Here is a 17,934-nt window from a genome sequence, read left to right as displayed (position 1 = left end):
GTTTCCTGATAATTTACTCACCTCCATGTCATCCAAGATGGAAAAGAAATGAAGGTTTTTGAGGAAAACATTCCAGGATTTTCTCCATATAGTGGACTTCACTGGGGTTCGACGGGTTGAAGGTCCAAATGTCAGTTTCAGTGCAGCTTCAAAGAGCTCTACATGATCCCAGACGAGGAATAAGAGTCTGATCTAGAGAAACCATCAGACATTTTCTAAAAACAATAAAAATTATATAGTTTTTAACCACAAATGCTCGTCTTGCACTGCTCTGTGATGCTCCACGCATGACGTAATCATGTTGGAAAGATCACGTGTGACGTAGGCAGAAGTACCGATCCAGTGTTTACAAAGACTAAGTCAAACGGCCTTTACAAAAAAAGATAAAACAACGATGTCGGACGATTTTGAAGTTGGAGGAGAAAATGAGATGGAGTTTTTACTTCCTCCTACGTCACGCGTGATCTTTCCAACATGATAACGTCATGCGTGGAGCATCACAGAGCAGTGCAAGACGAGCATTTGTGGTTAAAAACTATATAATGTTTATTTTTTTAGTAAATGTCCGATGGATTCTCTAGATCAGACTCTTATTCCTCGTCTGGGATCATGTAGAGATCTTTGAAGCAATGACTGCGACATAATAAAAGTCCCGCTGCTCTCGAGGCGTGTCGCGCTAGTCTCTGGTTAGCAGTCGCTCCAGCGGCCTCGTTCAGCTCCAAAACCTTGCTTCATATTACAGTAACGTTAATAAATCTTTAATACATTAGCGAGAAGACAACATCTCCCATGTTTCCGCGAAATCAAGGTGTCATCAGGCTACACCTTTGTTTTGAATAAGCGACCTCTAGTGGCGAAAATTACATATTGTGCCTTTACTTCAATGAAAGGTTAGATTTTTGTGAATGTTTTGAATAAAATATCAAACGAAAAAATGATGCACATTTATTTTCACAGCTTTTTTTGATCATATTTATTGCCAGTAATTCTGATCATGACTATTTGTGTGTGTGTGTGTGTGTGTGTGCATATATATATATATATATATTAGATGACTATATTGCTGAAATTTAAGCACTAAAATGAACTGAAAATAAAAACTAAAACTGAAATAAAAATAAATTAAACCTAAATACTAATATTTAAAAAGATCAAAAACAATAAAAATGAGAAATCCACATAAAAACATAACTAAAAAATAAAATTAATAACAATTTTAATAATAACTAATAATATATAAACGGAGAAAGTTGATGAAAAGCTGAATGAGAAGATGAGGTCGTGTTGCTGAAATGTGACCCACGTTTCCTTTCCAGATCCATCAACTTCCTCAGCTGTTCTTCTGTTTCCTCGGCTAATGCAAAAAAATGTTCTTGTTTGGACGGATCGTTGATGTTTTTGTTCTGATCTTTGGTCAGGAATGTTTTAAGAGCGTCTCACTGCTTTTTAAAAGCTTCCTATTATTGTCTTTGGCTTTCGGTGCCTCTTCTGATACTCCGTCAAGCGTTCTCGCTCAGACCTTCAGGCTTCTCGGCCGTTTCGTGCCTTTATTCTCCATCGCCTGTCAGAAAAGGGTTGCGCAAATGACCAAATATTGACACATGATCTGATTTCTCTGAATGGAATAATGTGGGGTCAAAGGGCAAACAATAGATACATGACAAAACCAACATTATGAAAGAGAATTGAATGACACACAATCTTTGTATGAGTTTTAATCAAAGTGTATTCATATAGTGAAATATTAGATTTATTTAAAACAGCTTGTTTGGATATCACAGGATCTGTGACGTCACATGTACAAATAGAGGGTATGCATAGACGTCACTTTCCCGCCGGAACGCGCTCCCTCAGCTGGACTGAGTGGCAAAAGTACCAGCTGCATGGCTGGATTTAATAGAGAAAACTGAGAAAACGCAAGTAAAACAAACGATTACACTAAAGGTTGGGCTGGAAAATGTTCCTTACGACTTGTCAAATAAACCTAATCCATGGATATTGACATGTAGCCAGGAATCGTGTTTCCTGACATTTATATGTGCCTGATTTCAACGCTGGGAAATACATAAAGCAAATCTGCCTGTGAACGTTTTATATAAATACAATGTAGTTAGGTTTAAATCAGAGTAATCACTTATATAAATGTTATATCGTCATATCGTCCAGCCCTAAAACTTGTATAGTTTTTGTCAGTGTTATTTAAAAACACCCAATTATGCAGAATATAAGATGGTAAATATTTAATACAGTATGATTTTACCCCAAAATCCAACATTTTGACACAAAATGATGAGTGCAAAACATGTTTCTCTGCTGGAGTCCAGCTGTTTCTGTGAATTGCAGTGATCCATTTGCTTCTTTTTTTCTGTAGCTTTCTGCAGTCTGTAAAAATATACCTCAGATTTTGTGTTAAAGCTATTTGTACAGTCAGTTGCAAAGCTCTTTCCCGTTTTGGAAGTGTTTTGTGTGTTTTTCGCGGCAAAACCAATGCTGCCACTCAGTCTTTGTGCCACTCAGTGGGCGTGACCGCAGTCATAACGGCCGACTGTGACGTCACGTGCATACCCTCTATACATTTGCGTATGCTTTAACGGCTGTTAAAAAAACAACTATTTTTGTGCAACAAACTTTATTAACATCATAAGTGAACCTCAATTAACATATTAAAAAAAAAAAATGGTCATGACCCCTTTAATGAAATAAAAAAAATCTTCCATTTTAATAACCTTTGTATTTACTTTTTTTTTTTTTTTTTTTTTTTTTTCAAGTTTTGGAGTGGTAATATGATATATATTATGTTTTATAACATGTACACAAATGAAATCGAATATGCAGTTTTAGATATCGCATGTGTGCAGCTGCTGAAGCATGGAGCGTGTGTTTGTGCGCGCGCCCCAGCGCGTGTTCATGATGGCGGCGGAGGTGAGCGGCAGCAGCGGCAGCAGCGACTCGTCCAGCACCGCGGAGGAGGAGCGCGTGCGGCGGCTCTTCCAGACGTGCGACGGGGATGGAGACGGGTACATTAACCGGTCAGAAACCTCACTAAACTTTCCTCTGAGGAGTTTCCGTGCAGAGTAACTCTCATGAAGATTCGTGAGGCTGAGCAGCGGGACGGGCGCGGTGACGTCACACGCGTTTTAGTTTGTATGCATGATATTGTGCGATTTAATTCGTGACAAGAAGGCGAAACAGACGCATAAACGCGTGTAAAGTTAGTTTGGACGGAGATAAAGTTGTGAGAAGCGCGTTCGCTGTATCGTCGGAAGTGACGGGAAATGTTTCATCCTCATCCGCTGAAGTTTGGGGTTTGTTTATGTTTCTGAAGTAGTTTTTTTGTTGCGTTTTCTTCTGTACATTCCTGTCGTTTGATGAATCACAGCCTTTATATTACATGTTCAGCTTCTAATTCTGTTCTAAAATCATAGCATGCTTCAGTGTGATTTAATAGACTGATATTATTGACTTGCAATACATCTACCCCAAAAGTATTTGTGCAGTTATTGAATCTTAAAAATGTCAATTCGTTACAATATTAAAGCAAGTGTTATAGAGAGATGCACAAACACACCCAGAAAAAGTTTGATAAAACTTAAAACAATGGAGATCTAGTGTTGAAAAGTATTTCATGGTTGCAGAAAATGATCATAGTTAAAGTTAGTGTCATTTATTGTAGACACACAAACATACTTTACGAGCTAAGAGTAGTTTCAAATGATAAAGAATAGATTTAGTTGACTACAAATCATGCATTCAAGTCATAAAAGTCATATTTAAATCGCTTCTTTATGCACGGTGTCTAACAAAACGTGTGTAAAGCAAACTGAGAAATGTAAACATGAAACTTCAGACTTACATTTATAGTCTGTAAGCTCTTTAAAGCAGATGAGATGTAATATAAGATCCCCAGAAGTGAAGTTTCAGCTCAAAATCCCCCACAGATCATTTATTATAGCTTGTCAAATTTGCCCCTATTTGGGTGTGAGCAAAAACACGCCGTTATTATGTGTGTCCCTTTAAATGCAAATGAGCTGCTGCTCCAGAAGAGGGCGGAGCTTTAACAGCTCAACAATAACAAAGCTGGAGAATCTCATGCAGCCAAAATGAGGATTGTCAGTAACGGTGTTCCACTTTGTGTTTGGGAAATAATAGTAATATTTCACCCTTCGGTGGGAGTTTGATTGACAGGCAATCTGACCAGTCATAACACAGAATCGACCATTTTGTCCAACAAACCAGACAAGAGGGTTAGATTAACGCTGGTGGACTTGAACTCGAAAAATGGTGTTTACTGACGTCTTTCCGTGGTTGAAACGACACTCCTTCTGATGTTCATTCATGTTTATTTGGTGCTATAACTAGTAGTAAAGATGTGATGAACTGTGTAAATATATTAATGTAAAAACAAAATAAGCTGATCCTGAATCTCTCTCTCGGTCAGGAATGATTTGTTGATGGTCTGCCGGCAGCTGAACATGGAGGACTCGGTCGCAGAGATCATGGGTCAGCTCGGCGCAGACGAGCGAGGAAAGATTTCCTTCGAAGACTTCACGCGCTGCCGCATGCAGCTGGTCGGTGAGATCCGGAAGGAGGAAGGACAGCTGTCGCTCCTCTCCAGCGACTCGGAGAAGAGGAAACCTCGGGAACGCGTCGCCTCCTGGCCGACCAGCAGTGAGAATAGTTTAGGTATGAGTTTTTCCTGTCCAGATCTCGAAATTAAAGGGACAGTTCACCCAAAAATGAAAATTCTGTCATCATTAACTCACCCTCGAGTTGTTCTGTCGTTCCCGCAGGTGCTCGTGAGAGTTGGGAGTTTGATTCAGGAGCTCGAGATTTACAGAGTCCAGACCTGCAGTCCCCGACGCAAGCACATCCTCCGCCGCAGAACTCTCCCTTAATCCAGAAGCTTCTGGAACAGCCTTCAGCGGGGATACACAAGCTCCTGTCCCAGCCTCCCTCCAGCTGCAGCGCCGCTTTGGGCGGAAGTTACCTGGAACTGGCCAATACCGTGAGTCTGACCACTGCTTAACAGCTGACATTGATTGGTTGGTTGGAATTGGTGTTATTTTATCTCATATGAAGTGCTTTATGGGAAGCTTTCCTCCATTGACCGCCAGGTTTGTAGTAAGACAGTAGCTATGTTCTCATCCGCCTATTTTAATGAGCATTTTGGGATATCCGCTGGATGGAAATGGGCATAAATTCTAAAAATGTGCATAAAATGCACTCATTTGATTTGGATAATTTATCCGATAAGAAGACGTGCACATAAAACACATTTACCGAATAAATCCCTCGATGTGCAACCAATCCCTCAGCAGAGGCTGTGATTGGATAACTGGACTAACCAGCGGACCAATCGCATCGCAGCATCTCGGATGTTGGTTTGGTGGTTCTGAAGGTCTGTCATCAGAATGATTTGGTTTAATTCCCTCCAGAAGCGTCTCACATGATTGTGTTCCCAAACACCAGCATCCGAACGCAAGATCACATGACAGCGTTTATTGTGTTTCGTCTGACGCTCTGAGATGGACTCATTTATAATGGAGGGAAAAAGAGTTCGATTGAAGAAACTTACATTTTTTTGATGAAATCATTCCAGGATTCCACTATATGGAGAAAAATCCTGGAATGTTTTCCTCAAAAACCTTCATTTCTTTTCAAAAGAACATCTGAGGAGAGTAAATTATCAGGAAAGGTTAATCCTGAACTGAACTAATCCTTTAAAAGACCAAATTCAGTATGAGCAGATCTACAGGTGAGCCCAGAATATAAATGCAACGCACATTTTCTTGTTAAGCGTTTATCCATAAACAACCATTACTTATTACCACAAAACAATGATCTGAATGCATTTTAGTGGTCATTAAGACTAAAATGTGACGTGTTTTTGAGATTTGCTCTTCAAGAGTGAATGAAAGCTTGACCTGTGAATCATCGAGCCTTTATGATGCAGTGTGTTTGTCAGTCTGTAGATGGCGCTATTACTGTGATAAATGTGAGTGTATCTTATCCTAGTGGTTTTGCTCCTTTGTCACATATCTTTTTCCATGAATTCAGTTTAATTTCCTGATGTGATAACTTCTGGTTTTAAGGCTTTGGGACGATGAAAGCAGTCTTTCCTGTCACGACACGTTATCATGTTGTTTTGTGTTCGAGTCCTTTCTCGTGAATGAAGATGAATGAATGATATCAGCAGGCGTTTGTACTGCCATCTGCTCATCAGTCTCCTCTTGTTCAGCGTCTGGCTTGAGTGGAAGTGAATGAATCGACTGCGGTTTGTGTGTGTGAATATGATGTCCTTCTTTTCTTCGACCCAAACGCAAAAGCAGGACATTATATTCTGCTTAAAGAAATTTAATTTAATTTAATTATTATTTGCATGACATTTAACCCCTGTATCCTTGTTCTTCTGAGATTGTATGTATTTCTCGCTCTGTGATGATTTTCAGGAGATTTTTATTATATCAACACATTTTTTTGAGACTTTTATTAATAGCTTTTAATATATTAATATTAATAATATTATGAATAACTAAAAAATATATATAAATATAATGTACTTTTTGTTTTGTTTAACATTTTAAATGAACTTAAATTTAAATTAAATTTTAATATTATTTTATTGTGTATATATATATATATATATATATATATATATATATATATATATATATATATATATATATATAATTTTTCTAATTAAATTGTAATATTATTGTTATAAATATATATAATTTATTTTATAATATATTTTTCTAATTAAATTTTAATATTTTGTGTTGTTTTAAAATATTAATTTAATTTTATAATATATAAATTATTATATATTATAAAATGTATTTTATAATATATTTTTCTAATTAAATTGTTATATTATTTTATATATATATATATATTAAAAATTTAAAATTAAATTTAAAAATTAAAATAAAACATAAAATATTAAAATTGATTAAAATTAAATTTTATACAAATAATAAATATTATATATAAAACAATATAACACTATATGTGTATGTGTGTATGTGTGTATATATATATATATATATATATATATATATATACATACATACACACACACACACACACACACACACACACACACACACACACACACACACACACACACACACACACACACACACACACAATAGTCAACATTTGAAGTGGATCAAAACCTTTCACACTCATACTTTTCATATACTATATGCTATATGCATGTAACTATATATATATATATATATATATATGTCATTATATGGTAAAATATGAGGACATGTAAAATTCATTTTACTTTATCTGTAATGCACTAATGTTATGATTACACAAGATGCAGTTTGCTGCGATGGATTCTCTGGATGTGTGTGTGTGTGTGTGTGTGTGTGTGTGTGTGTGTGTGTGTGTGTGTGTGTGTGTGTGTGTGTGTGTGTGTGTGTTTGGCTGGTTTGTTCAGTGATTGTTGTATTATCAGCATCTCTGTTCTGCTCCTCACTGACATATGGCATCTATTAGTGTGTGTGACGTCAGAGAGCGCGTGTGAGCGTTTATAGTGATGGAGGAATGTGCTCGTGTCATGTGATGTTTTAACAGCTCCGCTCCGCTGATGTATGGCCGTTATACTGCGCATCAGGTTACCGCAGTAAAGCTGTATGGAATCATTAGAGAGGACATTACGAGCGCGAGCTGGACCTCTGTTTGTCTTTTTATGTGCTTCTGCAGGTTTATTCTGCTTTAGGAGGAACATTTTAGGCTGTTTTTATGGATGGTGTATTTCAGAGGCGGTGCTTTGATTTTGTGCTGCTCAGTGTTGGTTTTATTTTTGTGTTGTCAAGCTGAACTCTCTGTTAAAGCACAGATATAATGTGTGTTGTGAGTTTTGTGATGTTTTGTTGAGGTTGCGTTCAGCTGTTTCTGCTGTAGTTTACAGTTTTCTTTATTAGGCTGCATCTGTAGGTTTTATTGGGCTGTTAAAAAGGCGGGAATGTGTGTGTGTGTGTGTGTGTGTGTGTTTCATGTCCATCTGCTTTTCGGTCTAATTAATCTCTTTAGGAACTAAGTGAGATTGATTTTGATTTATTGATTTTTTTTTTTTTTTTAAACAAAAGTTATTTGGATAATGCTTTACAATAAGGTTCCATTAACTAATAATGAACAATAATTCTAGCATGTTCTCAGATAATGTTAATTCCAACATTTACTAATACATTATTAAAATCAAAACTTGTTAATATTTAATAGACATGAACTAACAATGAACAGCTGTATTTACATTAACAAACATTAACAAATATTAATAATTGCTCATTGATAACTTTAACTAAAATACCTTGTTGTAAAGTGTTACCGTTAAATGTACCAATATGAAATATAAGTCTGTAATTTATTGATAAATTCTGTTTATTATTTAATAAACACACTATTACAATGATAGTGATATCAAGTGTATATTTGCTGGAAATAAGGTTTCTGTGACATCTAAATTTTAGATTCCAGCAACATTTATACAAATAGAATAGAAAATATAGCTGCGAGCAGCAATTCTCAGGGTTCAGGCGTTTTAAGACCTTTAAGCAAACCTGTAACCGTCTCGATCATAGATGGAAAAGACCATTTACAGTAAATACAGGCAATTTACCATATGAAATATAGTTTTTAAAGCTTTTTAACAGTTATTGAGACTGAGCTAAAAACCTAGGATTAGTTCGCCAAAGTTTGTTTTTGAAATAATCTTCAATATTTAACGAACGATTCGATAGACAGCGGCGGTCATAGAGGCAAAGTTGCTCAGAATGAGGAGTTCTACCATGTGGTACGAATGTCGTGGGTGTGTGTATGAAAAATCGTGCGATACACAATCCTTTACGCACGTAAATAAAAAATGCGCAGGCGCCCCCTGGTGGCCGATTTCTTTCTAATTTCTAACAAGCCTCCTTCTAACTAGGTCCGTGAGTCAAACAGGCCCAGCGAGTTTTGTTCCGATCAGCCTCTGTTAACCTTGTCTGATAGCTGCTCAAACTTCATTGGCTGACGGCGGACATGTTTTTTTAAATACGTCAGTGTCCTCATAGATCATCATGAAACCTCGGACGAAGACACTGCATGCCAATTTTCAAGTCGTTTGGACTAACGGTAAAGTAGTTATAGACATTTTTATGTTTTTTTTTTCCTGTTGAAGCGCCACCAAGTGGCCAGTCACCGCATCCTTTTTCACGTGATCACAGAACGAGCTCTTACACAGGTGCGCTGAGTTTGGTGAAAATATCTAATTACGTTCACAAGTTATAGCCATTTTAGTAAAAGTGGCTCTGCCCACTTCAAACATTTTGGCGACCCCTAGAGACTGAATCAAAATTTATTTATTTATTTTTTTGATAATTATTGACAATCAGACTCCAGAGAATCTTGCTGCACTGGTTTGGTTCCGATCGGTTCAAAAACCCAGGACTAATTCACAAAAGAAGGTTTTTCAAAAAATCCAAAATACCTGAAAATTTCGTGGATCTGAAGCGTGCATCTGGTCTTGAGTCAACGATATAAGACACTTGAGCCTACGCCAACGGTTCAGGAGTTATGAACCATTTCGTACTTTTGAATACTGTAGCACCCCCGTCAGGCCAATCGGGGCGATCCTTAGTGACTTTGTAGACGGTGTGTTTAAAATAATAATTTGATCTCTATTATCATATTTTCATAATCGTTGGAAGCCAAAATTCAAACTCCTTTTCAATTAATCGCACAGCCCTAGTAAGATGCTATAAAAATCGCTTGCTTTCCTCTTTCTGAGAAACTCTAACTCTGTTACGAAAGGATTTCAGCACCTGCCTTATATTGGATCAGTATTGAAAGGTCTGCTGGTATTTAAACCTGTCTCTGTCTCTTTGGTTTTCTCTGTCACTTCATCCTCCACTTAGAGCCCAAATTTCATTATGAGCATTATCTGCTGTGCGCTGCATTCCGCTAATGTCCCCATCTCACTAATGCATGTAGGCGATCTGTCAAAGTCACGTTTAGTGGAGCGCACTGCAAATCATCTTCAGGTTTTGTCAATTCACGTCGGTCCAGTTTCCAGTACATCGTGTTTCAGTCTTTGTGTTGTATGCCATTGTTTCCAACTGGAACATCTTCTAGGTTTAAAAAGAGTTTCTGTGGTGAAGAGTTTTTAATGTTGTTTATATGTGGTGTCAACACCATTGCTGAGTATTTTCTCCTTAAAACTACAGTGAGTGGGTCTTGAGTTTAAAATAATGGATAAAAAAATGCTAACTATCAACTATGTTACTTGTTAGCTATGTTACCGTCATTGTCAACCATGTTACCATCATAGTCAAGTATGTTACTGGCATCAACTATGTTACTGTCATAATCAACTATGTTACTGTCATAATCAGCTATGTTACTTGTCAGCTGTTTTGGCGTCATTGTCAACTATGTGACAGTCATGTTACTGGCATCAGCTATGTTACTGTCATAGTCAACTTTGTGACAGTCATAGTCAAGTGTGTTACTTTCTATTGTCATCGTTATAGTCATTTGACTGATTATTTATAAATTTAAATATATAGACTGCTGCTTTTGATATTATTTCACGGTATAGTTTATGTCTGACTGGAATTTTGCATGACGTTCTTAACCATTAAAATGATCTTTAATGTAGATGTATGATGATAATTTTCTTGTCCTTGTCCTTAGTAACATAGTTGAAAAACTCACCAGGGAAAACGTTTTTAGTGATGTGTTTAATGATTAACCTTTGCAACTAGCAGATATGTTACACTGATAAAATATATTTAGAAAGCATGTAATTTTTGCTCTTTTGTACCCTAAATAATAGAATGACTCGCCTAGCTAATGTTAACACCTTATTGTAAAGTCTTACCATTCTTCTGTAACTTTACAATAATGTTTCATTTCTTAACATTATTTAACATTAGTTAACATGAACAATACTTCTGCAGCCTTATTAATCTTAGATAATATTATTATAATAACTTACTTGTATGTTATTACAGTTGTATCTGTTAACAAAGATGCTAATTTTTTGCTAATGCATTAATTAATATTATTAATCGGGACTACTGTAAAGTGTTTTTCTTACATTTTCAAGTACAAACCCAATTCCAAAAAAATTGGGACACTGTACAAATTGTGAATAAAAACAGAATGCAATGATGTGGAAGTTTCATATTTAAATATTTTATTCAGAATACAACATAGATGACACATTAAATGTTTAAACTGAGAAAATGTATAATTTTAAGGGAAAAATAAGTTGATTTTAAATTTCATGTCATCAACGCATCTCAAAAAAGTTGGGACCATGCCATGTTTCCCACTGTGTGGCATCCCCTCTTCTTTTTATAACAGTCTGCAAACGTCTGGGGACTGAGGAGACAAGTTGCTCAAGTTTAGGAATAGGAATGTTGTCCCATTCTTGTCTAATACAGGCTTCTAGTTGCTCAACTGTCTTAGGTCTTCTTTGTCGCATCTTCCTCTTTATGATGGGCCAAATGTTTTCTATGGGTGAAAGATCTGGACTGCAGGCTGGTCATTTCAGTACCCGGATCCTTCTTCTACGCAGCCATGATGTTGTAATTGATGCAGTATGTAGTCTGGCATTGTCATGTTGGAAAATGCAAGTTCTTCCCTGAAAGAGACGACGTCTGGATGGGAGCATATGTTGTTCAAGTACTTGGATATACCTTTCAGCATTGATGGTGCCTTTCCAGATGTGTAAGCTGCCCATGCCACACGCACTCATGCAACCCCATACCATCAGAGATGCAGGCTTCTGAACTGAGCGCTGATTACAACTTGGGTTGTCCTTGTCCTCTTTAGTCCCAATGACATGGTGTCCCAGTTTTCCAAAAAGAACTTCAAATTTTGATTCGTCTGACCACAGAACAGTTTTCCACTTTGCCACAGTCCATTTTAAATGAGCCTTGGCCCAGAGAAAACGCCTGCGCTTCTGGATCATGTTTAGATATGGCTTCTTTTTTGACCTATAGAGTTTTAGCCGGCAACGGCGAATGGCACAGTGGATTGTGTTCTCCAACAATGTTTTCTGGAAGTATTCCTGAGCCCATGTTGTGATTTCCATTACAGTAGCATTCCTGTATGTGATGCAGTGCCGTCTAAGGGCCCGACGATCACGGGATCCAGTACGGTTTTCCGGCCTTGACCCTTACGCACAGAGATTGTTCCAGATTCTCTGAATCTTTGGATGATATTATGCACTGTAGATGATGATAACTTCAAACTCTTTGCAGTTTTTCTCTGAGAAACTCCTTTCTGATATTGCTCCACTATTTTTGGCCGCAGCATTGGGGGAATTGGGGATCCTCTGCCCATCTTGACTTCTGAGAGACACTGCCACACTGAGAGGCTCTTTTTATACCCAATCATGTTGCCAATTGACCTAATAAGTTGCAAATTGGTCCTCCAGCTGTTCCTTATATGTACATTTAACTTTTCCGGCCTCTTATTGCTACCTGTCCCAACTTTTTTGGAATGTGTAGCTCTCATGAAATCCAAAATGAGCCAATATCTGGCATGACATTTCAAAATGTCTCACTTTCAACATTTGATATATCTATATTCTTTTCTGAATAAAATATAAATTTATGAGATTTGTAAATTATTGCATTCCTTTTTTATTCACAATTTGTACAGTGTCCCAATTTTTTTGGAATCAGGTTTGTAGAATTTCCTGAATAAAGTAACTGTGTTGTAAAATGATTAAACGAGATTTGACCAATGATTTGATATTCCTGATGATTTCAACATGACATTTATAATGTTATCTGCAGTAGTGTTCATCATAACTCAAAGTTTGTCCATCTAGTTATAGTTATTAAGCCAAACCTGGGAATGCTGACAGATCCGGCATGTTGTAAGACCTTCCCAATGTGCTTAGCACAACAAGATCCAGCAATCCCATCAGCGCCGCCTCATCTGTCACCACTGATTCACGACTGTTACACACCATTTAGCTTCATCTCATTATTGGCTTCGTTAAGAGCTCAGAGCATATGCATGTATGTCTCAGCTGATGGGAATCTCAATCAGTGCTCCGAATGCAACGAGGCAACAAGTGATAAGTTATCTAAAAGTTACGCGTGCAGAAGTTTTGGTTGCAGCGGCACATTTTTCGGTCAATTGGTTTCTTTTTCCGCCAGGTTGCATTGGGTAACATCTCACAAATAAAACAATTGACTTCAAGCACATATATGCAATATGCTTACAAAATCTCATTGACCTCTTTGGTATTCTAGCAGTTATTTTCTATTGCTATTATTTTATTTTTTTGTTTGTTTCTGAAATGACAGGTTTTTGCTTTGCTTTAGGCGAGGTCAAAAACAAACAAACCTGTCGTCAGGTCAGAAGGATCGCTCCATTTGTGTAGGACTGCTCATGTTGAGTTGTGTTAATTTGTCTCTTTTCCTTCTGTAACCTCACGTTTCTCGTGCCCTTCAGCCGCAGTTGTGCTGCATCGAGCAGTTTTTGTGTTTTGCTGCTCGTTTAAAAGGCCAGACGTGTGTTTTATCCTTTAGAGGACAGATGAAAAGACATATGCTCACCATGGGAATGGTTTGAAATGATAAATGTGTGTACAGTTTCCTCTCCTGCCCGCAGAAACACACACACACACACTTACTGTGTTTAATTATCTTTCCAGAACGGCACAATAACAGCTCCTTCACTGCAAAAATTACTTAAAGAGGTCATGATATGGATTTTTTTTTAAATTATTTTAATGCTCCTTGACTTTTTGCATGTTAAGCGATTTAATGCATGTGGGTTGGGCCTATGGTACAAGTGGGCGGAGCCTGTGGAGCGATGATGTAAAACCTCATTGATGTTTTGCTCTGGAGGCGGTCATATGCAAATGTCTTTGCCAGAATGCACACTTCAGATTTAGTATGTCATCCAGGTACTTTTTGCCCACTCTTTTATGAGAACTGTGAATTCTTCTCACATACTGTTTTTCGCCTTCTATATAGTAGGGAAGTATGTGATTTCGGGTGCAGTGTTGTCACTGTTGAATTGTGGGTAAAGACCCTGGAGTGAGTTCCAGGCCACTGAAGAGGGTGTGAAGCCATATTGTGAAAGTAATTGTGCACAGCAGTGATATTCCCCGAGTGTGTCTTGATGAGATCAGCAGTACGGAGGGGTTTGTGGGAGGTTTAAAGGCTGAGAGGTTTTTACGGCGGTGTGTCGGTGACCTCGAGAACTGAAAAAGAGGAAATGTTCAGGTCGGCGGTCACTCGTTTGAGGTGGAGGGAGATGACTGCACTGCTGTTATAGAGTGACTTTCCTGCTCCTGTGGCATCCGTCTTTAATGACCTAATGTCATGTGTTCATTCTAGTCCACTTAAATCAGAGACATTAATTAGATGGGAATCAGCCAAACCGTTCTCGTTGTTTAACCGACTGTACTGAGAATTTTGGGCTGAGAACGGTTTGTAATCGAATCAGTCTCAAGTGGAATTATCATTTGTTTCTAACCATTCTCAGATCCGTTCAGCTCGACGGTGGAAAAGCGGCTTTAGATTCCCATCTAATGAATGTTTTAGATATAATTGGAGTGGAATGGACACATGATATTTGGTCATTAAAGATGAACGTCACAGAAGCCGGACACTATTTAAAAGACCAGTAGGGAAGTTTTTTTTTTTATTAAAATGTTTTGTTTATTATACATATTTTTAATTTATAAAATGTGTATAATGAATATTTTTATGTATTAAATTATTAAATATTCAAAATAAGAATACATACAGCTCTGGAAAAAATTAAGAGACCACTCCAAGTTCAAGAGCTGTATATACGTTTTTTTTTATTACGTATTTTTAAAAATGTTATTTATTATTTACTATTTTAAATTATATTTATTTATTTGTTTAATTTAAATTAAATTAAATTAATTGTTTGTTTTTTGTTTTATTTATTTTTTTTACAGTTTTATTGTCTATTTCCTGTGTCTTGTTTGTATGTCTTGCCGTAAAAAAAAATTTCCCATAGTGACAAAATAAATTTCAAGTGAATTACTAAAACTGTTACAAAAATCTTTTATAAATATCTATTATTTATTAATTCATTATTTATTTATTATATATACACTTATTTTAAATTATTATTAATTTATTAAATTATTAATTTATTTATTATTGAGTATTTTAAATAATATTTTAGGGACAATATATTTTTAAATAATTAAAAACATCTATTATTAATTTATTTATTTTATATACTCTTATTTTTTTAATAATAATAATAATAATAATACATTTATTAAATTATTTATTTATTTTTAAATTTTTAAAATATATATATTTTTTTTAATTTGTGTGGTTTTTTTTTTTTTATTGTCTGTAAATTATCATCTTGTTTGTATATGTTGCTGTAAAATCCATTTGCCCCATAGGAATAAAGTTTAAGTTACTTTAAAATAATTTTTAAATTATATAAAAATAATCTATTGTTAATAATTCATTTATTGTATCAATTGTGTAAATAATTTATTGTATGGAACAAGATTCTTAAGAAAATAGCAAGCTTACATGAACAAACCATTAATAAAATAGTGCAGACAGAAAATGAGAATGTCTAAAATGAACAGTGCAGAATAAATGATTTCTGAATAAATTAACAAACAGTTAATTAAGAAGATGGAGACTGAAGGTGTCAGTAATGGTGCTTTTGAACAACTGATACGAGACGAGACGTATCTAAACTGTCCCTCAGATTGTATCGGTCTGTGGATGGTGCGTCGCTGGCAGGGTTCAGAGGATTCTTGAATTATTCATCCGAGTATTTTGGTATTTGGAGGTTCAGAGTGTGTGAGTATTTCGAGTCCGTTTCTTTCTCTCACAGCGGCACATTTGTGATCTCTTGCAGAAATATCATCCAGAAACCAAAAATATCAACCCTTGAGTGCGTTTGTGTCTGAATGTGAATGTCGTCGTAATCAATCCTGAGTGTGTTTTGGGCAGACGATGACTGAACTGTTTTTGGGCGAAATGATCCACCTGACGGCTTCACAAGAGGGAGCTGTTGAACTCATGATGTAACTCATCACTATTCGCCTCTTTTTAACCATTTAAACTCAAGCCCATCTCTGTCTTTACATGTAAACGCAGGAGGAGACCTCCGGTTCAGACTCTGGGTGTGTAATCGGCTCTAATCGTGCCGTGAGAGTGATGCAGTGTGTTTCTCATTGGTTCTGACAGAGTGTTTGATGAAGACCCGTCTAACACAATGACACACACCTATAATTAAGTATGTTACACAGAGTCTGTGCCAAGAGAGCGATATAATCTACTTAAGAGCCTCAGCCAGAGAAACAGCAGGGAAAGTTCTGGATCACGGCCAGCGTGTGTTTCGGAGACGAGAGCAAACACAAATGAACCATCAGATGCTGGGTGTTAAAGAGACAGTGCTCCTAAAAATGAAAGTGGATGGTGACCGAGGCAGGTGTGTGTGTGTGTGTGTGTGTGTGTGTGTGTGTGTGTGTGTGTGTGTGTGTGTGTGTGTGTGTGTGTGTGTGTGTGTGTGTGTGTGTGTGTGTGTGTGTGTGTGTGTGTGTGTGTGTGTGTGTGTGTGTGTGTGTGTGTGTGTGTGTGTGTGTGTGTGTGTGTGTGTGTGTTTTATATATATATATATATATATATATATATATATATATATATATATATATTTTTTTTTTTTTCTGTTTAAGTCCTCTAAATTCAGATTTTTTTTACCCTTTAATGATACTCTTTATAAAAGGTGCAGTGTGTCATTTCTGCGCTGCTGTCGACACCAAACAAAATAATAAAAATAGTGACTGTTTTCAAACAGGTTTTCCAGACAGATGTGTATAGTCCTGCTGAAAACTCGCAGCATTAAAGGTGCAGTATGCGATTTCTCAAAATCATTGTTGAACGGTTGATATTTGAAATCAACCCAAACAAACACACCCCTCCCTTCATTGCTCCACCCACAAAAGACACGAACACGCAATGCAAGAGTGTCTCTTTTATCACAGCAGAAGCAAAGCTAAATAATGCTTTGCAACGATGAACAAATGAGTGGACACGCCCCCTACTGCTGATTGACTCTCCACCCCATCATGAATGGACACGCCCCCTACTGCTGATTGACTCTCCACCCCATCATGAATGGACACGCCCCCTACTGCTGATTGACTCTCCTCCCCCATCATGAGTGGACACGCCCCCTACTGCTGATTGACTCTCTCTCCACCCCATCATGAATGGACACGCCCCCTACTGCTGATTGACTCTCTCTCCACCCCATCATGAATGGACACGCCCCCTACTGCTGATTGACTCTCCTCCCCCATCATGAGTGGACACGCCCCCTACTGCTGATTGACTCTCCACCCCATCATGAATGTACTCCCCCACTACTGCTGATTGACTCTCTCTCCACCCCATCATGAATGGACACGCCCCCTACTGCTGATTGACTCTCCTCCCCCATCATGAGTGGACACGCCCCCTACTGCTGATTGACTCTCCTCCCCCATCATGAGTGGACACGCCCCCTACTGCTGATTGACTCTCCTCCCCCATCATGAGTGGACACGCCCCCTACTGCTGATTGACTCTCCTCCCCCATCATGAGTGGACACGCCCCCTACTGCTGATTGACTCATTCTCTCTCCTCCCCCATCATGAGTGGACACGCCCCCGATGCTGATTGGCTCACTCTCTCCTCCCCCATTATGAGTGGACACGCCCCCTACTGTTGACTGACTCATTCTCTCTCCTCCCCCATCATGAGTGGACACGCCCCCTGGTGCTGATTGGCTCACTCTCTCCTCCCCCATCATGAGTGGACACGCCCCCTACTGCTGATTGACTCTCTCTCCACCCCATCATGAATGGACACGCCCCCTACTGCTGATTGACTCTCTCTCCACCCCATCAT

General features: G+C 37.6%; 1 protein-coding gene across 4 annotated transcripts in view; it reads left to right on the top strand.

Moving 5' to 3' along the window:
• The first annotated feature begins 252 nt into the window (after positions 1-252).
• The window catches only part of mcc (MCC regulator of WNT signaling pathway), an 86,138-nt gene continuing 68,456 nt past the window's right edge, over positions 253-17,934 (top strand). For 3 of the 4 annotated variants that reach the window (XR_010896941.1, XM_067407301.1, XM_067407303.1), the window contains exons 1-3: positions 253-3,029; positions 4,439-4,683; positions 4,791-5,005. Coding sequence is in view for 3 of the 4 variants with exons in the window: in XM_067407301.1 (XP_067263402.1) it covers positions 2,869-3,029; positions 4,439-4,683; positions 4,791-5,005 (621 nt within the window). In the remaining variant the exon portion in view is untranslated. Of the gene's footprint in view, positions 3,306-4,438; positions 4,684-4,790; positions 5,006-17,934 lie in introns of all 4 variants that reach the window. The other variant, XM_067407302.1, reaches the window with a different exon arrangement.

The sequence above is a fragment of the Chanodichthys erythropterus genome, chromosome 13, assembly GCF_024489055.1.
Source record: "Chanodichthys erythropterus isolate Z2021 chromosome 13, ASM2448905v1, whole genome shotgun sequence".
Lineage (NCBI taxonomy): Eukaryota > Metazoa > Chordata > Actinopteri > Cypriniformes > Xenocyprididae > Chanodichthys > Chanodichthys erythropterus.
This window is presented reverse-complemented; position numbering and strand designations above follow the sequence as displayed.